At 39.8% G+C, this 25,620-nt stretch overlaps 1 protein-coding gene across 4 annotated transcripts in view; it reads left to right on the forward strand.

Annotated features, from left to right (window-relative positions):
* Positions 1 to 19,393, forward strand: part of LOC126427210 (serine/arginine repetitive matrix protein 2-like) — a 328,833-nt gene extending 309,440 nt beyond the window's left edge. For all 4 annotated transcript variants that reach the window (XM_050089442.1, XM_050089441.1, XM_050089444.1 and 1 more), the window contains exon 9: positions 16,808 to 19,393. In XM_050089442.1, coding sequence (XP_049945399.1) covers positions 16,808 to 16,864 — 57 coding nt within the window. In that variant the 3' untranslated portion in view covers positions 16,865 to 19,393. The remainder of the gene's footprint in view (positions 1 to 16,807) is intronic.
* Positions 19,394 to 25,620: the final 6,227 nt, after the last annotated feature.

Consider the following 25,620-nt stretch of genomic DNA (forward strand, 5'->3'; position numbering starts at 1 on the left):
TGTTGGCAATCTCGACAATGTGTCTGCTATGACGTTGTTGCGACCCTTGATGTGTTTAGCTGTCACGTTGTACTCTTGTAACACTAGGGCCCAACATGTAAGTCGGATACCTGAATTTTTACAATGCCCGTATTGTCACTAACACCTTTAATTCAGTCGTACAATATGAATGTTCACAATTTGATAGTGTTCGACTGGCAAAAGCAATTATCTTTATGGTATCTACATTCGTTTCATCATCCATTTGAAATAATGTAGCCCCCAATCCCATCTCTGCTGCATCAGTCACGATGAAAAAATCCTTTTTGGTGCATGGATTGTGCAGCAGCGGAGCATTAATTAGAGCACTACGTATTTCATCAGAAGCTTTACTACAAGCATTAGTGCAGTGTCATAGTACAAATAGACATTCCTTACTCAATAACTGATGGGATATTAAATTTCCTGAAAAAGGACGCTATCCCCAAAAATGATTTTAACTGGTTTCTGTTTTTTAGGATATGGGCAGTTTCTAATGGCATCTAACTACTTAGGATTTGGCACTATTCCCTCAGGTGTGACTATGTGACCCAGAAATTTAATTTGATTCCTCCAGAGTTTTGATTTTGCCAAATTAGTTGTTACTCCATATTCCAAACATTTTTCAAACACGCGATTTAGTAATTCCAGATGTTCTGCTCACATTTCCATGGCAATTAAAAAATCATCTACGTAAACTGTAACTCGTTCCAAGAGATCTGGACCAAGCACTGTATCCAGTGCGGTTACGAATACACCACCACACTACTATTTAGCCCGAATGGCATTTAAATTGATAACTTCTTCCCAAATATATAAAAGCGGTGTATTTTCGTGATTCCTTGGAGATTTTTGATTGCCAATAAGAGGATGTTAGATCTAGGGAGGTCAGAAAATTAACTACATGACATTTTTGCATAAGTTCTTCAATATTTTCCGGTCGAGTACTCACTAGTTTGATAATTTTGTTGACATCTGTCACATCTAAGACTAAACGAATATCTCCATTAGGCATAGTTACGGCTAAGAGAGGGCTAGAGTACTCTGACGTTGAAGTTTCGATGATACTCCAGTCTAACATCCTTTTTATTTCCTTCGTTACCGCTTTCCTCTTTGACCGTGGGACTGAGTATGTCATCTTACAGAATGTGGTATGTGGGTAAGTTTCAATGTTTTACTTGAAGTTTTTTTTATTATCCTTGGTTTTTTATTAAATACTAGTAGATATAACCTTAACACTTCTCTAAATTCTATCTGCTGCTGTATCGATAAATATTCTGATTCTTTATCATCGATGGTCAATATATCAGCTTCAACATCGGTTGACTTATCACAGTCATCATCTATGTAATGCAAAGCATTCCTCGGAATACAATTGACAATTAAATGTTGACAGTATTTCCCTAAAATAAGTCTTTTCTTTCTTAGCATTATCTTTAATGGTTTATCATTAACAGTTAACATACAAACACCTTCCTTAATGTCAAGGATTGCACTATATTCATATAAAAAATCCATCCCCTATATGCACGGTGTAGTCATTTTAGATACTATAAGAAAGTACATTCTAATTTAACTTCTTGTAGCTGTACTGCTACCCGTACTTGTTTAATTATCCCTTGTGCTCTCACGCTAAAGGCCCCCGATACTGTGCATCCTGACACTGGCAAAGTGAGTTGCTTCTGTTGTCTACTAACCATATTTAAACAATTAATCGTCATTACACTGACCGTTGCATCTGTGTCAATCAGAATATTTACTGGAATGTTACTGATCTTCTCTACCACAATAGCCTGTAAGGAATATTCTTCCTTATTAACTTCAGCCCTTGGTTCATTTACTAAATTGTCTCTGATGTTGGAGTCATTGTGATACTTAAGGACATAGATGGACTTGTGAAGTTTGCCTCCCTCCTCATAACCAGCCATCCGAGGAAGGCCTAAAATGACTGGCTCTCATTTGACCGTCCATCACTTAAGTTTCTCGGTGGTTCGTGTATTTAGACTAGATGTATCTCGTTCACTTTTTGTGGATACGCGTTGTCTACAATTACGTTTCTCCCATCTGGTAATGGTGTAGATCGATTACGGTTAAAGGATGTGCTGGTAGCACTGGTATTAGTCCAACCCACATTGTTCATTTGGCATGTTCCCCAACTGGACTTGTTAGGCAGCTCCATAGGAGCACAGTTGTTCTGTCGGCCATCGCCACAACATTGGTTTGGCGATTGCCGCCCCCCGTACTTCCTCTTCCTATTCATTGATACTACATTTACTCTTTGGAAATCGCTTTGTCCTGGCATTTGATTATTGTTCAGTACGAAGGCACCGTTAGGAGGATTATAATTCGGGTTCCAATTTTGATTATCCTTTGATCTATTTGTGCGCTACCGTTTTTGAAATTCTGATTATTCCGGTTAAAGTTGGTAGAATTCTTATTATTATTCTGCCTATTTTAATACCACTGACTATTGTTTCCATTATTCCTTTAATAATTGCTGTCATTGTTGTGCCATTGGCGTCCTCTATTAACATATCAGTTGAGTCCATTTCCCCTTATAGTGAATGGCAACCTGCCCTTCAATATCCTGATGACTGCACGACTGGAAATGGGTTCAGTCCAGTATCTAGTCTTATTAAAATAACACTCAAAATATTGCCTTAAAGTCTCTTTCTTAGGGTTGTAAAACTCAGGTCGGTGAACCTCCTTCCGCAAATGTTCTTGACTACTTAAGGGCCAATATTTTGCTAAGAAAAGCCTTTCTAACTCTGAGCACGTATTACAAGTCTCACTAATTTCTGCAGCCCACAATGCAGCTTCTCCTATGATCTTAGACGTGATAAATTTTATCTTATCAAATTCAGTCCAATTGCGCAGAAATATTCTCTTAAACGAGTTTATAAATACCTTCGGGTTGATGTTATCTTTCTCACTAGAGAAGATTGGAAATTGCCTACTCTTAAAGATGCTGTGTTCCACCTTTAAGGAAGAAACACAACTCTGTTGCACATACGGTTCATCATCCAATTCCAATTGCGAGTTTATTTCCCACAGATCACTAGCATACGTGTTGGATTGTACACGCAGACGCTTCGTCTCGGAGTTGGATTTTAATTGACTACATACATACTCATTTTCTGGCTTCACGTCATTGCAAAACTGTTGCTCGGATGTTCGAGCAAAACTATGGTCACAATCATGAATGACTTTATTTTTAATTTGTTTCAATTCACTAATAAAATTATTTGTTGTCTCATTATTCTTATGTGTTTGCTCTATCACTAACTTGTGTGCGGTCGCAAGCGTAGATCGCACTCTATCGTCTATATCTACAGTCTTTTGCTCGATCCACTCAGATAAATCCTCTTCAAAATTTTTACTCTGATCGAAAAGATAGTTGTCGATCTTTTTAGCTGAATTATTTTCAATTTCAGTCAGATGATTTGTAATATTACTATTATTATCCATTAAGAAATTAATTCTTACTGATACCATTTCGCATTGTCCTGATAAATTACTGTCATTTTCTTGTAATTTATCTATACGATCAATAAGTTTCACTTCCTGTTTTTCCTGTTTACTTAACCTAGACTCAACATCCACTAATTTATTACCTACTGTGACCTTCTGATCGACAAGTCTAGCTTCAACATCCTCTATTTGGTTAGCCACTTTAACCTGCTGTTCGACAAGTCTATTTTCAAAAATCTGTAATTGTTCATTGAATTTGGCTTCCATAACAGCTTGCTGTTGCACTATCTTAGTACCTATATTAGCTAATTTACTATTTAACATTGTGTGTTGCTCCAAAAATTTTTTATTTAATATGGCGTGCTGTTGGGCTACTTCAGAAAATTTGCTATTCAATGCTGTTTGCTGTTCCAAAAATCTATTGTCTAAGGATGTTTGTTGTTCTGAAAATTTCTTGTCTAAGGTAGCTTGCTGTTCCTTGATTGCATCATTCACATCACCCAATATATTTAATTTTGACAATATGACACAGAGTACGTCCACACTTCCAGAGCTGGTCTGTGCGACATTCATTCCACATTCGTGATCTATTTCCTCTTTAGCATCAGAATTATTGTTATCTACTAATTCTACAACTTTATTTTCTGTTCTAACACCCGATACACTAGGTGTCGCCAAGTTATCTGGTTCAATAAATATTTCACCTCCTACATTGACAGTGGTTCTAGTACCTTCTTGTTCTGATAAATCACTAAACTCCTCCCTCGATTCAGAAATTCTCTTCTCCATATCGCTATGTAATCTAATGTTCCTCTTAGACATGATGATAACCCATTTAGTATAGCTCACAGTTATTACACTGTTTCACCCACTAATATTATTACTACCACGAAACACAAGCACAGTGAAAGTATAATATTCCCACTATGGTAAGTAATCCATTCTGCTATACTTAAATAAGCACTTATTTTGTGGATTGCTTACGTTTTCTCTGGTGTTCAAGATTGTCACGGTGTCGGTGTTGTCCCTGATGACTGCTCTCAGACACGCTGCGTCGTTCTGCGTGTAGCTCACTCAAAGTCGTGAAGTGTTGGCTGTGTTGAGGAGGTGTCAGCACCCCACGTTGTATCTCTGCACTCGTAGTTGGGGATAAGTGGTGGACGGTGTGGCGTCCGGCATTGTTGACTTCCATTCTGTGGACAAACAATGTATAGTTGTTGTCCATGAAGATTGTGTCGTCTTCTGGATGATACAGCTAGCGTCGTCTGCTTGATGATGCGTCGATTGTTGTCGTTAGGCGCTGCATTGTCTCCCAGATGAGACAGCAGCTGGCGTCGTCGGGCCCCACGTTGTAGGCGCCAGAACGATGTGACGTCCCCTCTCCGCCGCTTGCCGGTGTTATCGACGCTGTGGAGCTGTTGCTGCTACAGCTCGGTTGGTGGAGTCGAGACGCGTTGCGCGATGGTGGACATCTCCGTCGGTTAACGAGAGACGAGATCTGAAAAAGCTCTTAAGAAATCATTCCTCGCGTAATGATTAAAATTTGATTGCGAGTCCGCACAGTTTCCTTATTGATACGAACTGCGCACTCTGATTGTCTCTTATGGTTTGAAGTTGAATTATTATGTGCCCGGTTAACACTTTAGTGCAGTAATTGATGTATCTTCCCTCGTGCACATCGCCCACATCACCAAAAGCGAGGAAAAAGTTCAGTTGCAGATCGTATTGGTCATTGTTTGTTTGTTGCTAAGTAAAATTGTTCGCTCTATATGACATGAGATCCACAGATACTCTTTAACAATGTCTTCATTATCTTGCTTCGTAATATTATGTGTGTCCGAACCTTCCTTGTCACAACTTACAGTCCACGAATTTACTTCCAAGTTAAATAGTCACTGTTCATTAACTTTTGATGAGCAATTACCAAATATTCATAGAATGATGGAGGCGACACGTTGCATTCCACTTTTGATGAACAATTTTATTGTTCATTTTCACTAAATACTTTATAAACATCACGCCACTCACACACACATATAATTAGCACTGGCAGTTCTGTTAGTTTCAAGTATTGTGACAATTACGACAGCTTTAACCCTCGGCGTAACTGTTTCTTCTTCATGTATTCGTGTCAATGTCTCCTACTCGAGACTAAACGTGTATTATAGTCTTTTGAAACTTTGTCCATTCCTTTCTAGAAGTTCACTTATATGAATGTTGAGTCCAATATTGCCTACTTCCATGAATAAAGTCCAACAACTCGGTTCACGCAGTCAGCATACTATCTCGGTTCAAGTCTCTAGTCTGAATATCAGCTCACAAAATCTGTGTGCCTACGTCATGCAACAATGACTCTTGAAAGTAAAACAATCTCATCATGCTCCGTTCGCTCAACTATGACAAGAGCTGCTCTCGTATGACTTGATAGTGCGATAACTAGCAAGTGACTTGCTTTTTCCGTGAATGAGTATTGTAGACGCATTGTATTTCTTTGTTGCGTTTACAACTCTCTTCCACATAAAAGTTATCTCTGACCGGCATTTCTTTGGACTTAACTTTCATGGTATTAATTTACAATTATTACTTAGATGTCTGGCAAATAACTAAAGATGTCCTTTCCTTTTTCTTGCTTTCTACCAAAACACACTTTGTAATGCTTAATGTTGGTGTTTATCAAGACTTTCTGGTGTTATATCATCGGCAAAGTTGTCGTACATGTCAGGATAACTTTTCCCTACTTTACATCATGATGGTCTCTCCTAACTGGGTTTTGGGGTTCGTTAGGATGTTACAAGACATAATAGGTTACAGCTTACTTGTAAAATTTCTTGCTTCCTTAATTTTGCATACAAGGCTGTTTAAGTTTTCATTTTGTAATATTAGAAGTCACCAAAAATTTCTGAACTGCAGTCATTTAAATCTCAGAATTTATTGTTGAAAATTGTAAACTCAATTGGGAAACTTTATTCTGTGTCACATTGTATTGAGATGTTACACTCAATATGTCATTTTAAAAAATTTGGAAATAGTACTCTTTGAGCCACAGTTGACCATTATTTCATCCTCTGTGGAGGACTATAATTGCAATGCAGTAATGGTGTGGTGCACCTGATGCCTCGAGAATATTTTATGTCCACACAGCTTCAGAAATGGAACATCCTAACTGTAAGTTTATATGGCTTACACTCACTGAAAATATACCAATAAGAAGGAGACTTCTGTGCCTCCAGACATTGGTTCATGACACGTTTTGCTTCAAATAATTTCAGAGATTGAAATATCAATCAGTAATATGTTGCATTACTGGCATTCAACCACGTGATGCTGTAATTTTTTTTTAAATACCCTTTTTGTGAGAACAAACTCGAGTTCAGTGCAAGAGAAGTACACTGCCTGCCGATTAAAGGTGAAGCACCCTCAAGGAGGAACTGATCACAAAAACAAAATCTCTGACCAACATTTCTTTTTCGGCTATTTAGACATTGGAAGTCATTGTCTTCCCATCAGGTATTTTTCTCCAGAATGTAATTTTCACTCTGTAGCAGTATGTGCACTGATATAAAACTTCCTGGCAGATTAAAACTGTGTGCTGGACCGAGACTCGAACTCGGGACCTTTGCCTTTCGCGGGGCAAGTGCTCTACCACCACTGAACTACCCAAGCGCGGCTCACGACCCATCCTTACAGCTTTACTTCCACCAGTACCTCGTCTCCTACCTTCCAAACTTCACAGAAGCTCTCCTGCAAAACTTGCAGAACTAGCACTCCAGGAAGAAAGGATATTGCGGAGACACAGTTTTAATTGTCCAGGAAGTTTCAGATATTTTTCTGTTGCTCAGCAGCATTGGAAATTACTTTTTTTTTCTGTTGCTGTGGAACATCAGGAGTCCATTTTCTATTTTCTTGAGTCTCATCCTCATACGTACACATACACTATGTGATCAAAAGTATCTGGACACCTAGCGAAAAATGATTTACAAGTTTGTGGCGCCCTCCATCAGTAAAGTTGGAATTCAGTATGTTGCTGGCCCACCCTCAGCCTTGATGACAGCTTCCATTCTCGCAGCCATACGTTCAATCTGGTGCTGGAAGGCTTCTTGGGGAATGGCAGCCCATTCTTCACGGAGTGCTGCACTGAGAAGAGGTATCGATGTCAGTTGGTGAGGCCTGGCACGAAGTTGGCATTCCAAAACATCACAAATGTGTTCTATAGGATTCAGATCAGGACTGTGTACAGGTTACTCCATTACAGAGATGTTATTGTCATGTAACCACTCCACCACAGGCCGTGCATTATGAACAGGAGCTCAATTGTGTTGAAAGATGCAGTCGCAATCCCTGAATTGCTCTGCAACAGTGGGAAGCAAGAAGGTGCTTAAAACATCAATGTAGGCCTGTGCTGTGATAGTGCCATATAAAATAACAAGGTGTGTAAACCCCCTCCATGAAAAACACGACCACAACATTACACCACTGCCTCTGAATTTTACTGTTGGCATTACACATGCTGGCAGGTGACGTTCACCGGGCATTCGTCATACCCACACCCTACCATTGGATCGCCACATTGTGTACCGTGATTTCTCACTCCACACAACATTTTTCCACTGTTCAATTGTCCAATGTTTACGCTCCTTACACCAAGTGAGGTGTCATTTGGCATTTACTGGTGTGATCTGTGGCTTATGAGTAGGTGCTTGATCAATAAATCCAAGTTTTCTCACCTCCCACCTAACTGTCGTAGTACTTGCAGTGGATCATTATATAGTTTGGAATTCGTGCGTGGTGGGCTGGATAGATGGGCAATCTCTGTCAGTCGACAGATGAGGTCGGCCTGTACGCTTTTGTGCTGTACGTGTCCCTTCACATTTCCACTTCGCTATCACATTGGAAACAGTGGACCCAGGGATGTTTAGGAGTGTGGAAATCTTGCGTACAGACATATTACACAAGTGACACCGAATCAACTGACCACATTCAAAGTCCGTGAGTGCCACGGAGTGCCCCAGTCTGCTTTCTCACAATGTCTAATGACTACTGAGGTCGCTGATATGGAGTACCTGGCAGTAGATTGCAGTACGATGCACCTTATACGAAAAACTTATGTTTTGGGACTGTCCGGATACTTATGATCACATAGTGCATACCTTCTCACGTAAGCAAAATATATCCATTTTTGCAAGCTTGTGTTTGTAACCCTACTTAGAGAGGACAGTGACAAATTCAGTCAGGTAACAATCATTCTCAGAGAATCCAGACCCATACACGTCCATTGTGACACTATACACAAAACCGAGACTTGCCAAAATAATAATAATAATGTGGTGACAACCTTTGTTCAGTGTTGTTGTTAGGTCCAGCACTAGTAGTTTACATCTCTCTGCTGCTGAATCACAAGAAGCCACAACAATAGTTACTGTTCTAACAGCCCATGCAGCTCCAAACATCCAGAAAAATTATCAATAAATTTTTACTGTGTTTGTAACATTGAAAACAGTTCTTGTGGTTCCCGCATTGTGTATGTCAAACATCAATTAAAAATCCTTTCTAAATATAGTTTTTGGTTTTCTTGTTACATTCCTTTAATGCAATCCTCATTGTTGTTGTTGTGGTCGTCATCTCCCAATACCTACTGCAACCTACATCCTTCTGAATCTGCTTAGTGTATTCATCTCTTGGTCTCCCTCTACGATTTTTACCCTCCACGCTGCCCTCCAATGCTAAATTTGTGATCCCTTCATGCCTCAAAACATGTCCTACCAACCGATCCCTTCTTCTAGTCAAGTTGTGCCACAAACTCCTCTTCTCTCCAATCCTATTCAATACCTCCTCATTAGTTATGTGATCTACCCATCTAATCTTCAGCATTCTTCTGTAGCACCACATTTCGAAAGCTTCTATTCTCTTCTTGTCCAAACTATTTATCGTCCATATTTCACTTCGATACATGGCTACACTCCATACAAATACTTTCAGAAACGACTTCCTGACACTTAAATGTATACTCGATGTTAACAAATTTCTCTTCTTCAGAAACGCTTTCCTCGTTTTGCTTCTGTCATCTTATATCTTCCTTTCAAGACACTATACATTCCGTTCAGCTGCTCTTCCAGGTCCTTTGCTGTGTCTGACGGAATTAAAATGTCATCAGCGAACTTCAAAGTTTTTATTTCTTCTCCATGGATTTTAATACCTACTCTGAATGTTTCTTTTGTTTACTTTACTGCTTGCTCAATAAACATATTGAATAACGTCGGGGATAGGCTACAACCCTGTCTCACTCCCTTCCCAACCACTGCTTCCCTTTCGTACCGCTCAACTCTTATAACTGCCATCTGGTTTCTGTACAAATTGTAAATAGCCTTTCCCTCCCTGTATTTTACCCGTACGACCTTCAGAATTTGAGAGAGAGTATTCCAGTCAACATTGTCAAAAGCTTTCTCTAAGTCTACAAATGCTAGAAACGTAGGTTTGCCTTTCCTTAATCTATCTTCTAAGGTAAGTCGTAAGGGCCAGTATTGCCTCACGTGTTCCAACATTTCCATGAAATCCAAATTGATCTTCCCCGAGGTCGGCTTCTACCAGTTTTTCCATTCGTCTGTAAAGAATTCGCGTTATTATTTTTCAGCCATGGCTTATTAAACTGATAGTTCGGTAATTTTCACATCTGTCAACACCTGCTTTCTTTTGGATTGGAATTATTATATTCTTCTTGAAGTCTGAGGGTATTTCTCCTGTCTCATACATCTTGCTCACCAGATGGTAGAGTTTTGCCAGGACAGGCTCTCCAAAGGCCGTCAGTAATTTTAATGGAATGTTGTCTACTCCCGGGGCCTTGTTTCGGCTTAGGTCTTTCAGTGCTATGTCAAACTCGTCATGCAGTATCATATCTCCCATTTCATATTGATCTACATCCTATTCCATTTCCATAATATTGTCCTCAAGTATATGGCCCTTGTATAGACCCTCTATATACTCCTTCCACCTTTCTGCTTTCCCTTCTTTGCTTAGAACTGGGTTTCCATCTGAGCTCTTGATATTCATACAAGTGGTTCTCTTTTCTCCAAAGGTCTCTTTAATTTTCCTGTAGGCAGTATCTAACTTACCCTAGTGATATGTGCCTCTATATCCTTACATTTGTCCTCTAGCCATACCTGCTTAGTCATTTTGCAGTTCCTGTTGATATCATTTTTGAGACATTTGTATTCTTTTTTGCATGCTTCATTTACTGCGTTTCTGTATTTTCTCCTTTCATCAATTAAATTCAATATCTCTTCTGTTACCCAAGGATTTCTATTAGCCTTCATCTTTGTACCTGCTTGATCCTCTGCTACCTTCACTATTTCGTCTCTCCAAGCTAACATACATTTCATCAATCTCTTCGTCATCTGCAGAGCTAGTTGGCATATAAACTTGTACTAGTGTGACAGGCGTGGACTTCGTATCTATCTTGGCCACAATAATGCGTTCACTATGCTGTTTGTAGTAGCTTACCCGAACTCCTATTTTTTTTTTTTATTCATTGTTAAACCTACTCCTGCATTACCCCTATTTGATTTTGTATTTATAACCCTGTTTTCACCTGACCAAAAGTCTTGTTCCTCCTGCCACCGAACTTCACTAATTCCCACTATATCTTACTTTAACCTATCTATTTCCCTTTTTAAATTTTGTAACCTACCTGCCCGATTAAAGGATCTGACATTCCATGCGCTGATCCGTAGAACACCAGTTTTCTTTCTCCTGATAACAGTGTCCTCCTGAGTAGTCCCCACCCGGAGATCCAAATGGGGGACTATTTTAGCTCCGGAATGTTTTACCCAAGAGGATGCCATCATCATTTATCCATACAGTAAAGCTGCAAGCCGTCGGGAAAAATTACGGCCGTAGTTTCCCCTTGCTTTCAGCCGTTCGCAATACCAGCCGTTTTGGTTAGTGTTACAAGGCCAGATCAGTCAATCATCCAGACTGTTGCCCCCTGCAATTACTGAAAAAGCTGCTGCCCCACTTCAGGAACCACACGTTTGTGTGGCCTCTCAACAGATTCTCCTCCATTGTGGTTGCACCTATGGTACAGCTATTTGTATCGCTGAGACACGCAAGCCTCCCCACCAACTGGGAGCTCTGTGATTCTTGGGGGGGAGGATGCAATCCTTATAACTATTATAATTAGTGAAAAAAATTGGTCCAGAATTTTGTTCAGAAAAGTCAGAGGTTGGAGGGTTAACTGAATCTGAAAAATGAAGCTTATCCTCCCGTAACATGTAGTTCGACAAGAATAGCAAAATTACCTAGCTGAATGGAGTAATTCTGGGTATTAGTAATGTGCAGCAACCACTGTTTCATATTTGTAAAAATGGAGAATGCTAAAACCAGCTAACTAACGATAAGCTCAAAGTACAATTATTCACTCTTTTTTGTTGTGATGTTCCAACCTTTGTGTGCCGATATCTTTGTTCGTTACTGATACTCATGGTTAATAATAAGAGTGAATTTAGGGTTGGTTACTACTGTAGTAGAAATAATTTGCGTATAGACTACACATATGTGTCTAGGGGTCTAGGGTTCAGCTTGAAATTTCGCGTTCTGGAATGCATGGACTCTGTGATTTGGTCTGGTTAACAGTACATCTACATCTACACTCCACGAACCAGTTTATGGTGTGTGATGGTGAGATCTTTGTTTTACCATTATCATATCCCTCTTTCCTGTTGCAATCACGAATGGTTTGTTGAATAATAATGGTTGACAAGCTCCTGTGGGGGCTCGATGTCTCTAGTTTTACCTCCACTCTCTTTTTGTGATAAAATACATAGGAGAAAGCAGTATATTGGTTGATTCTTCTAGGAACTTTTACTCTCAGAACTTTAACACTAAAGCACATCTTGGCGCAGAATGCCTCTCTTGCAATACCTGCAACTCGAGTCGGCCGAGCACCTCTGTGACAGTTTCACTTTTACTAAATGAACCTGTAACAAAATATGCTGCTCTTCTTTGGATATTATCTATTTCCTCTATTAATTCTGTCTGGTACAGATCCCAGACTGATGAGCGATATTCGAGCACTGGTCAATCGAGATCTTTGTAAGCTGCCCCCTTTGCGGGTGGGCCACACTTCCTGAGGAATCTTCCAGTGAATCTCAGGCTGCTATCTGCCACACCAGTGATACGTTTTACGTGGTCTTTCCACTTTAAATTGCCACGCTTATTCCTACATATTTTATGGACTGCTTCCAATGATTGTTCTGCAATCATGTAATCGTACTCAGCAGCCCCTATACCGAGTGTCAACTCTCCGCAAGGTCTTGCAGTATTCTAGAGTTGCAACTTCCTTTTTGTAAAACAGTATCTTTTATATATATTGTGAAAATTTGTGGTGCTGTAACACTCCCTTGGGGTGCACCTGAAGTCACTTTTACATTTTGTGTCTGAAGATTTCTCTCCATTGTGAATGATGGGCTGTATTCTATCTGCTAAAAACTCTTCAATCCAGTCACACAGTTGGTCTGATATTCTGTATGCTTGTATTCTGTTCATTATACGGCAGAATGGCACTGTTCATATTAAATGTATTTTAACATTTGTAGTACAGCAGAGTCCTGCTAATCCGAACCCCCGGTAATCCGAATGTTCGGTTAATCCGAACATGAAAAATGTTAGACTAAGTATGGAAACCTGTGCAGTAAACTGCTGTACATACACACTATTTTAATTTACACAGTGTAGTAAACATGGTATTAGAAAAATTGGCAAGAAAATATTAGGTTTAAACAACGCATAACAATGAAAGAAAAGTTGTCAAACTTACTAAATTAGAGCGAACATTTGATCCCCACTTTTTAGATGACAAAACCTCAGTCACTGTTTTTTGGCGTAATGAAGACAGTCTCTTATATGACGCACAGTTGCGCCATCGTCTTATAAACATCAAATCAGCAGGTGTTGCAGTGGGCTGTTGCTCCAAATAACGTAGCGCGAGGCCGAGGGCTTCTGCTGCGTCCCTGTGTGGCAGCAGCTCTCCTCTGTCGTACTGATGTCACTTCTGTCACAGCAGTCCACTTCTTCCTGGTCTCGAGTCAAAGCAGCAACTAAATCAGCATCAGTAACGTTCTCCACATATGGCCCATCTGCTGCCATCCACTCATTTACGTCTCCTTCACTAGCTTCTTCACACCCAGGGATTGTCTGTATCATTTGTAGTACATTTTCCTCTTCATTTTGAATTAGGTTGTCCTGAAATTCAAGAGATGTCCACAGTTTTCTCGACGATTTTCTGAGTATTTTCTGAAATATTCTGCCGCGCCTCAGCGCCCCAATAGACAGCGTCCTTCACATTCGTCTTTTTTATTTTGCCCACTAAAGGAATGCTATCATCTTGGATCAGCATTCTTAAAAATTGTTTTCTGTAAATAATTTTCAATGTTTGGTCCATTGGCTGTAGAAGTGGTGTAACATTTGGTGGCAAAAACTTCGCCACAATTTCTCCGTCACATAATTCCTCAGTGCTGGAGTGAGATGGTGCATTATCAATCAAAAGGAGTACGTGGGGAGACAAATGATTTTCCTTAGAAAACCGTCGAACAGTGGGAACAAACTGGCCGTGAAACCATTCTTTGGACAGCTTACCACCCCTCTGTGCTTCTTTTCTGGTTGCGATAAAATACGAGCAGAGACTTCATGTTGCAGTTTTTAAAAGCTCTGTGCCTAGCAGATTTGCCGATCAGCAGTGAAGGCAACTTGTGATTACCAGCAGCGTTGCTGCACGCTAATAAAGTCACACTGTCTTTGCACATTTTAAAACCGGGAGCACGGTCTTCTGCTTTTGATGCCAGGCTTTTTGTTGGCAATACCCTAAAATTAAGGCCAGTCTCATCAGTGTTATAAATTTGTTGGGGAGAATACCTTCCCTCTAATATCATTTTTTCAAACTCACCTAAATATTCCTTCACTGCATCATGCCCAGAAGGAAGCTTCTCACCAGTAAATGTTAGCTGACGGATTACATGTCCTTTTTTGAATCTGTCCAAACAACCCGTACTCGCACTAAAAGACTCACCGCCATTCATAAACTTGTTCAGGTAAACAGCCTTCTCCTGAACCAGAGCTCCACCCAAAGGAGTTCCCCTTTCTCTTTCCTGTATAAAGGAAAAGTGCTTCATCCACTTTATCGTACTGAGACTGTTTCAAACTCTGCCGAATTTCGAGTGTTTTTCTCGAAGACGTTGCACAGACTGTTCAAGCTTCACTCGGTTCTTCTTCTTCCGATCACAAATGGTTGCTTTACAAACACCCAGTTCCATTACCAGTTTCGATACATTCTCACCATTTTCTATCCACTTCAAGCATTCAGTTTTTCTTAGAGAGTTAACATTGTATGTTTCCGTTTACTCATGACAAAAATACGTACACCACTACACCTGAATGAATACAATACAACTGGGAGTGCACTGACCTCAGACACTACAAAAGTCTAATCAGTGTACAACAACAAGGGCAGGGAGTGAGGATGAGCCATTGTTCCCACACTTGTTACCGTGGTGTACCTACTTACCTGCTTGGTATACTTGTTTCTAGAAACTCGTCACCGTAATTCCGGCTAATCCGAACAATCGGTAATCTGAACAAGGTCCGGTCCCAATTTGTTCAGATTAATGGGACTCTACTGTATTATACAGTTAAAATTTTGTAATTGCTTAGTATTAAATCACTTAGGGCAATGAAAACAGCTGAGCAGTGTAAGAGCAGGAGCAGTGGCATTTTGAAAATACCTGCTTCACAGCTTATACACAAAGTGTTCAGAAAGTTGCTGTCCAATTACAACTTATGTTGGAAATGATGTCCAGAGTTGGCTATACAAGTGAGAACACTTTGTGCAGATCTGACTGTGATGTGCTTCTCATGCACGCAGTTATTTCAGTTTTTAAGTCACACAGCATGCGTAGGTGATTCTGATACACTATAGATCCTGCTGCTCCCCAAAAGAAAAAATCTGGTGGGGTAAGGTCTGGCAAAGTCTTTTGAGAGGAAATGTTCCCCAGAAAATTGTTCCAGAAGGTGCACAGTTTTGTTAGCTGTGTGCGCCATATTTTTGAAACTGTGAGTAGTTGATTTCACCTTTCTTTAGTTGGCAAATGAAATGGTGGGTCATTAAATAACAACATTCACTGTTCACCATTTCTGGAAAAAAAAAATTAAGATCCAATAATGTGCTGTGTGGATATTCCTACCCACACTCCGATTTTCTGATCTCACAGCAGCATCTTGAGCACAGGACAGTGATTCTCCATCAACTGTAATCGTGTGTTTTATATGTTAACATGACCAGAGACGTGAAACCGAGCCTCGTCTGTGTAGAAGGTGACGTTGAGAATATAAATCATATTCCTCTCAACATAAGATGCAAACCATTTTCAGCAATGGAATTGCTTTTCATCCTCCATACATTTCAATTTGTGCACTGCTGTCACTTTATATGGGAACAACTTCAATGTTTGCCTAATTACTTTATGCACAGTTGCAGTCCTGAAGTCCTTTTCAAATTCTTGTTGGGTCTTCAGCCGGGTCAAGCTGTCATCTACACCTAATTTTTCCACAGTGCAATAGGCTGCATCATCAGGTGAGAGTAGCTAAGCTGCTCTCGCCGATAACTGATTCGAACCACAAATGACTGTAAAATACAAAAGCACACGCTCTGAGATAATGCGCAAGTACTCAAACGTTGCTGCTGCCCCCTGGGGCAAGAAGAGCTGCCGTGCCACAAGCTGGCGAAAAATGGCGTACCGTTAAAATTAATACTCGTAGCCGGCCGATTCACATGCCATAGTTTCTTCGTGTCGGATAAAACAGGATTCCAAGTTATACTTAGCTGGTATCCATTACCACAGTTAATGATATTATCTGTTGTTCTGATTTCAGCAGGTTCTTTTAAAACACAGTCTCTGTAAGGCGAGGCATTTGGAGCCACTTGAGTCTCTTTGTGTAGTACCTTGTTCCTCTGTAAGACAGGGCCAAGCTGCCGCAGATTTTTCAGGTTGTGGTAATCACATATGGTGGTGATCAACACATCTGTCATTGATGGTATTGGCAGACAGAGTACGTGTGCCCCCCCCCCCCCCCCCAATACACACACGAGAGACTGTCTGTAAGAACCCAATGAATGAATGGAGGATGGAACTTTTTGATTGTGGAAGAAATATGGTTGGTATGGAAGAAAACAGCCTGTATTAAGTATAAAAGATATCATTCCTCTTCCTAGAGGAGCCACACTTGTAGAATGGTGTTAAAATGAAAACTATGTTACATTTTCTGTGTGTTGCAGGATGAAGATTCACTTACAAATCCACCAGTTGCTGTTGACGAAGTAGAGGTTTCCTAAGAACGCTGGATTGCGTGCAGTACATTTTCCATGCCACAGAAGATACAGTGTTGGACTGTTGCAGAATGATTTATTTATTTTGAATGTCATGAATTCTGTGTAGGTAGTCAAGAAATTGTTAACGACTATTGAAAGAATTTGTGTGCAGCAGCTGAGCTGTGATCTGACACTCTTGTATGCCGATTTGCCATCTTGTAGTGTCGTCAAGAAGCTTGCATATTGGATGTAATGGAAGAGTCTATTTGCGGCAGGTACACATTCGCATACCTGTGCATGCGCTTCTGTCTTCACTGTATCCTTATTTCTCAAATGTGTCAGGTGCAACCAAAAGTGAGTTATCCTGTAATCATTCCATACCTCTCCCATCCCCTTCCTCATATACCTGTGATCTCATTGCTTACTTCTACAACTGGAAGTTAGCCCATAGTTCTTGTTCACATGGTCCTTTTTTTTTTTTACCAGAAGATAATGGCATAATGTAGCATGTTGTAACTAGGATTAGAAGACATATATACTAATATAGTAAGCTGATAGTATGTTTTCACATAGCTGTTGTCACAAGTTACGGAGAAATTAGTCGAGTTTTGGCAGGACGGAGAACAATCTTTTATTTTCTAGTACTGCTGTTATTACTAATACTGTGGAACTGGGGAAATGAACTGTGATTACTGTTTTCACCTCCCCGAGAACCCACCGAGAGAGAGTTACTCTTTTTTTGTGTTTGTATATTTTGTGAAAGAAGGTTTGGGCATTGTAATTGTAAGTGTGAAATACTCTTTTCTCATTAATTGTTGCAAATGGTGCGTGTTTTCCTGTAAGTGTAGGAACAGTTTTTTTGTTAAATTTACTCAGAATGATTTAATCTGTGACTGACATTTGGAAGTCTGTGCATTGTCTGCTCTCATCCTGCCTTGTTGACGGAAAGTGAAAAGTACTCAATTTGTGTTACTGATCAGAAGAAGAATGCAGAACTGATTGCTTCTTTTCATTATTATTGTGTAGTATTTATATAGTGAGATGCTTGCTTTCAGGTGTTTCTGTGTGAGTGTACTTTTTCCATTTCTCTATCTTCATGGTAAAATGAACATTTTTCTCCAGTATTTGATTAGCTTTGATGTTGTATTACCCTATCAATATTTAGAGAATGAATATAATTATACCCTTGTCATAAATAAACAGATACTTGTCTCCTCTAAATCAGACACGCCTTCCCCCATTTTGCCATTACACCTTACGCTACATTGATGTTTGTAAGAGAAAATATAGTATTAAGGTACTGTTGTTTCTGAAAGTATGTGACATAATTCGAGCAAGTTCTTGAGTTGTAGGCAGCTTCTGACGTAGCTAGGATTAGAACTGCATTGTACTTTTTTCAAAGTCATACATTATATATTGGTTTTGTTTCACCCAATTGATCACAATACTGTTCTTTGTGGCAGTGGTAATGTAAATTATAAACTAGCACAATTTCATTACTATTGCAATTTTCTGCGTATGTTTTTTCTTGTAGTTACCAGATGCACGGCTGTAAATATTTTAACTAAATTTATGACACTGTGGAGAAATTCTGTTATCTGTGGCCTTTACTAAGGGGGCCCAAGTACTTCAGTCTTTTGTCTGAGATTAATTTTCCATAACTGTAGATGTTTGCTGCCATGTAGGTTCCTGGGAGTGGCTTTGTATATTTGTACTCTTCCTGCTTCTGTTCTCACCACCAGTTTTGAGTGTAAGGTGATAAATATTAAAGGGGAACGGCGTGGTGAGAGACATTCTTGATCTCATTTTGGACAGATTTATGCCATAATTGAATGCAAATCAGAATTCTCACAATTATGTTTTTCATTCTGTTTTCTTCTTTTATTTAGAAGCAATAAAGACCACTCAATAGTTGTATGTATTCTCCTTCCAATAGTAGTCAATGTTCTCTGTGAATTGTAATGTATTTTTCTGATGTACGTATTTATGTTAATATACACATTTCAATACTGCTTAATGCACATTCTCAGTAAAGCATCTGATGCAAGCGGCTGAATCGATAGAAATTGAATGCTGTAGATCAGTATTGACTGCTTTCTGGTTGTTGCCAACTTTACTCGTCAAATAACACTGTGATTAGTATGTCTGTGTCTAAAAACTCTTGTAAGTGATACACTGAATTAGCAGTCACTAGCACATAATTCGAAATCCTCTTATTTATTGACATATTGAGTGCATTAAAGTTGGTTTTAACCAGAAGACAGTCAGTACCACTCGACGTACTTACATTTATGTCGATTCGGCTGCTGTCGTCAAGTGTCTCATCAGGAGTTGACTTAGAGTGTGCATGTAGTACCTATTATTGTCAGCACTGTTTGTTGTAATTATATCTTGAATGTTGCCAGTAACTAATAGCTGTAGATACCACCCTGTACACACTGATTTATTACAAAAAAATGTTGTGTTCTTTATTTTTATTATCTAAAGTTTCCATTATGTATTTACCTGTAGTAATTATACAAGGTGTTAATAAAGTTTTCTTGGCTTGCAGAACCATCATTTACCTCTTAAATTAAGAATGGGTTAATTGGTTGATTGTAGGCGATCCCAGATGACAGTGTTACCCCTACAAGAAACTTCAGAAGTGTGTAAATGTACTGACCTAGAACTGCAGCTTGGAAGGCCTATAACCACTCTTCTTGGATTGTCTTCGTGCAATTAGTGGACTTGATGAACATTTGTTAAAGTACACAACACTGCAGCAAATGATTTTTGAATTCATCATTTTTATTGACACGCAGTGTTCCCTTTTTGATGATACCTTAGAACATCATGGTCTGACACATACCAGTAACTTACACGTATTAAAAAAAATTCACAAAGCGCACTTGTGGCAAACTAACATATTACTTTACACGACTACAACATAGTATTTGAATGATGAAACATGTAGAAGTTCACAGCTAGGCCCTTACTGGCTCCCGCATGAAGTGTACATTTCATACACTCTACTTACTTTATACTTACTTACTTGAACCTCCTACTTACACATTCTACTTAATTTATACCTCTTACTTATGGTAGCAAAGCACAAACTGACTGCAGATCATGTTTCTGGAAAACCAAAAATCACGGCTGTGAAACCGTGGTACTGTGCTACTGAAGTTTGGAAGTATTTACATTTTAATACTGGATAATTGTAGAATACAGGTCTGCATCTGACATTTAAGCATGCTCAAATTGCTGAGAGCACGTAATTCCACCTAACTCGTCAGATGTGAATACAGCCACTTCGCACTGAGGGGGAAACTGCACTCAACTTTCATGACGTTTGTTCGAGCGTCGCACACTCAAATTGATTAGCAGTCCGAGTGCAGCTAACTGCATGCTGAAGGACCGTAGAGCACGAACACGAGATGGAGGAGAGTGCAAAAGCGAGATGTCATTCAAAATAATATATGCTGAGTGCAGTAAACGGTAGCTGTAACAATGTTAGGGAGAGATTTTCATCAGCGACTGACAAGGGTGTCAGCTACCTGCTACCTGCGGCACGTGCACTGCTCTCCCGTCTCACATCTCCGACACCATACATCTGAAGGCACCTGCCTGCAGATTACGACAAAGTGTAATTTCCGAAGCATTGGCACTTTCAGTGAAAGCTGCAATAATTAAAAAGGTGCATAGAAATGTGTGCCAGCGACCTTTGTCCATATACATTAACATTAGGTGTAAGATCTTGAGTTGTATATCAGGAGCTTGTAAATCTCGGTTCTGAATTGAGAGATGTAGACATTTCCAACATTTTGCCTCCTCCTGTGATAGTAGTACAAAATACTGAAAGACGACCCGATGAAATATGAGTGCGTATGATGTCCAGCATTATTCAGGCCGTAGGCACGAATGCATGTGGATGTACAGTGGGTGTATAGTCCGACAGATATCAGAAAATGTGTTACCAATCTAGTACTGTGGGCTTTGCTTATTGAGATTAGGCACTGTGAAATATGGCAAAATTACTTTTCTGAGTTGCAAAAAAAGTATGTAGAATTGCTTAAGAACTACATCGAGGAAACGTTATTCAAATTGTTAGGAGTAAATCTCCACCATTTTAATAAGATTTCATTTGCCACTGTTGAAGGTGTTAATGTATGCAAGGCACTGCAATCCTTTCAGCATTATGCATGCATTACACATGTTTTGAATGTAGTCCTGAAACATTTGTTACATGATGATTGATTAATAATTGGGCTTGGAGTAGTTTATTTCATGACTTATGCTGCTAAAGATAGTGATTGTTTCATGAAGAAAACAGGTGACCTCAATTCAGTATAGACAAGTTAGATCAAAGAAACGTAGAGTAAGTGTAACGGCTTGTTTAGAATGCTACAGCATATACTAAGGCACTATGACAAAGCCATGGAACTGCTTCTGGAGAGAGGTGTGTCTGAAAAACTTACTGACTGGGACAACAACGCTACAAAAGAACTCGTAACATTTTTAGAGCCATTCGGAGGTGCAACAGAAACGGAAGGTGAAAAGTTTCCAACAGTTCAGTTTGTTTTGTTATGGGTGCTCAAATTGAAAAGTCATTGTATTATAAGACCGAAAGATACAAAGGTGCATACATTTAAATTACTGTAGACATGCTGCGTGTCCAGCAAATGGAAACTGCGCAAAACGCCGCTTCCAGTGTCACTGGTATTTTTGACAATAAGCTGCAATTGTCATATTCTCTATTAACTATAAGTATTGGATCATTGCTGTCTCTGTCTCACAGATGAGAAAGTAGGAACTCTAGAATTGCACAGAATAGTAACAATTCTGTGGTCGCCCTTTCAATTATTGGAAATGATATTTGTTTGTGACAGAGATGAGACATTAAATAGTGTGCGTCAAATGTGTGATGAAATATCAGGTGCTGATAAGCTAGACAAAAAAAAAAAAAAAAAAAAAAAAAAAAAAAAAATTCAGTGCAGTTTGGAATGATATCTCTGCCTGATGAAGCAAATTTGATCCAAAACAATGCCATTCATGTAATTACGCCAGCAGGGAATAACTGGGAGACAATTTTGTTCCACCAAGCGAGGTGGCACAGTGGTTAGATACTGGACTCGCATTCGGGAGGACGACGGTTCAATCCCGCGTCCGGGGCATCCTGATTTAGGTTTTCTGTGATTTCCCTAAATCGCTCCAGGCAAATGCCGCGATGGTTCCTTTGAAAGGGCACGGCCGAATTCCTTCCCCATCCTTCCCTAATCTGATGAGACCGATGACCTTGCTGTCTGGTCTCCTTCCCCAAACCACCCAACCCAATTTTGTTCTTGTTAGATTTCTAATTTGTTAGGTGGTCAAATCATATGTGTACATTTGAATCAATAAAGCAGATGCTGTTATAAATAGCAGCAACGTGATTTTTCATTACGAGACTGGCGAAAGTTGGTAGGTACATAGTTTTCACGTGAAATTCCAGATTGTTTCCAAAATTTCATTACTGCATAAAGCAATCTGTTTCCTCTTATGGCTCACAATGATGTCACAATTAGAAATTGCCACCCAGGAGTATAGGTCTACAGTGTAAACAAACTGACCTGAGTGTGGTTCCATCAGCCAGCAGCGCGGTGAGTGCGCCATCTTGACAGGCGTCTGCCCTCCCTGCTCCACGGTGCCTCGTTCGACCGTAGTACACTTCGAGCGTTCGTACTCAGGGAAGCCACGACCGAGTGTGGCGCACTGGAGCAATTATGAGCGAGCAAAACCCCCAATTTGCAGACTACTATTGTAGAACATGAAAATTTTCAGTGTGAACAACCTTCCACATTTGAAGTTTTTGTTGGAAACATATGGAAAAAACATAGTATAAAAACAAACATTTTACAAGCTCTTTGAAAAAATCATTTTCCCGTGGGTTTCATATGTAGTCAGTCACTAATATTTCATTGAAGAAAATGTTCCCATAATAACCAACTGTATTATTACCATCAGTAATCTAAAAACTGCCCTGTCAATCATAAATTTTGATGAAACACAGTGTGAATAACAAATTAACTATTTTGTGTTATTATTGAATAACCTTCAGCATCAAAGTATTAGACAGTAAGATAGATATTTCAAGATCAGGAAGTAATAATCAAAAACTGACCAGGTCCAAGCAGGACTCGCAGCAGTTTGTACCAGCAGCAAGAAAAGAGCTAAAGGAGAAAAAGGTTCCACTAAAAGCTATCCTTGTAATTGATAATGCTCCCAGTCATCTTCAGAGGTTTCTCTTAAGTCCGATGGTATACATGTACAAGCACTATTTCTCCCACCCAATATGACAGTCCTAATTCAGCCCACTGACCAGGGAATTTTGGAATCAATTAAACGTCATATCAACATTCACTTCTCGTCTCCCTACTGAACGAAAGTGAAAACGACTCTGTCCAAACTATGCTGAAGGTGTGGAAAGCAATTAGCGTATGTGATGTTGTTTCCCAAACAGCTGAGGTATAGGATAAAGTGGGGAGCGCTACCATAATGAAGAGCTGGAGAAAATTGTGGACATCTATTGATGCCGAGTTGGATCCAGTAGTGAGTGTCAGTGATGAGCCAGTCACTGTACACTGACATATTCCGCAACCTTCCAGGAGGAAAATAGATCAAGATATTACTATGTGGCTGAATGAGGAAAACTGTGATACGGACCAAACTTTAACAGACGAATAAAGAAGCAAAAGAGTGCAAGAAAGTAATGATGAAAGTGATGAAGAAAGAGGGGACAGGAGTTTCATGAAGATTTCTCACAATGCTAGTGCTGAAGCTGCCGAGGTCTTCCTGGAGTACATTATGCAACAACCAGATGCATGCAGTACCGATGTAATGCTCGTAAACTCGTTAGGTGATAAAGCATGCCACTGTTGCGTGTCATCATTGTGACAGTTAAAAATTAGGGACATGTTTCATAGTGAGTGATACAACTGTATAATTATGTACAGTATACACTCAAGGGCTAAGTTTTCTTTGAAAATTAATGTGTTTGTGGATTTAATAAAGCATATCCTCTATGTTTTAAAATTGTATCCTTCAGTTTAATAAAGTGTAGTACACTATATCCCCCCTGTTTTCAAAATAAATAAAAAACAAAGTAAATGAGTAATATAAATTTCAGACACTCAATAATCCGGCACTTCCGCTAATCCAGCACCCATATGTGCCAGGAATGGCCAGATTAGCGAGAGTCTAGTCTGTATGGCAGAAACAGTTTGTGTAATTGTTTAAATGCACTGATATCATAGTTAAAACTAGCTGTGAGAAAGAAAACAAATCTGCACATTTTCACAGCACACCACCACATTTTTTTTGTAGCAGTCAGTTTAATCGAAAATCCGTATATTGTTGTTTAAAAGCCTGTATAGCACATATTTGTATTATTTCAGTTGAGTCAAAATGTCGTCCTTCCAAAGCGATTTTCATCTTCAGGAACAGGGAGAAGTCTGGTAATTAGGGAGGGCGGGGGACTATTGCCATTCTGTTTTTGTCTAGGAATTCCTTCACAACGGATGAGAAGTGCGTGAGTGTGTTGTCATGGTGTACCAACCAGTGTCCCCCCCCCCCCCTTCCCACGGGTCTGGCCATTTGCGCCAAATATTTTTCCTCAGCGGCCTCAAAACCTCACAGTGAAAGTGCCCACTGGTACTCTGACCAGGTGGAACAAACTCTGTGGAGTATTTTCTGAATGCCAGAAAGAAAAAAGATCAGTGCTGACTTCATGTCGCTGTGGGCTTATTGAGCTTTTTTCGCCCTTGGAGAAGAGACTTTTTCCTTTGTTATGATTGCTGCTTCATTTCAGGGTTATAACTGTAGACCCAACATTCATCACCTGTGGCAATTCTAGATAAGCATTATGGACTCTTTGAAACTCTTTGTTGCAGCTCAGTGCAGGTCTAAATGCTGAGGTTTTGTTGGTCAGTACTGAGAAAGCGAGACACAAACGTCGCTGCAATTTGTCTCGTGCTCAGTTCATCAGCTAGAATTCATTGATATGTACTGTATGACATCCCAGATCTGTTACAAACGTTGTGAATTGTCTGGCTTGTCTTCATGAATCACATGATGCACTTTAACAATCATCTCCGGTGTTGTGCATATTGATGGCCGACCAGAATGTTTGTCATCTTTCACAGATTCTCAGCCCAGCACTTGAACCACTCACGTGTTCATGCTTGACTCTGTGGTCACCGAATACCTCTGTCAGCAAGCATTGGGCTTCAGCTGCAGTTTCCTTCAACTTGAAACGCAATTTGATGCAAATCCATTGTTCTTTCACATTATTCATTCCACAATTTGCAGAAGCACTGAAATATGTCCTGCCGTGCACCCCTACAAGTCATAACTGGGTGTGCTAAATATGACAGAACTTTGTGCTGCAGTACTGTTATTAATTTGACCAGTACAATTAAATTCTTGGATATTTTGGGCAGCACCTTGTACATAGATGGACTATAAAAGGCAAGGAATTTATTGTACAGCGCTGCCACCTCTGGCAGCAACAGTGGCTCTAACAAGGCCGAGCTTTGTATTGAAGTGAGCTGGGATGACATACGAGAACTACTTCCCGTGCTGCTTCAGCCCTATGCTAGATTTCACGAATTGTAGTGGCTGCCAAGTGACACCGTGCACGTTCCTTGGCAACATCAGACCAGATGTTAAAGGCCTTAACACATTGGAAATTTAATGCCTTCTGCAAATTACCAACTATGTGAACCAGAAGTAGTCATGCTGTGTACACTGTAGTACCTCATAGC

The sequence above is a fragment of the Schistocerca serialis genome, chromosome 11, assembly GCF_023864345.2.
Source record: "Schistocerca serialis cubense isolate TAMUIC-IGC-003099 chromosome 11, iqSchSeri2.2, whole genome shotgun sequence".
Classification (NCBI taxonomy): Eukaryota; Metazoa; Arthropoda; class Insecta; order Orthoptera; family Acrididae; genus Schistocerca; species Schistocerca serialis.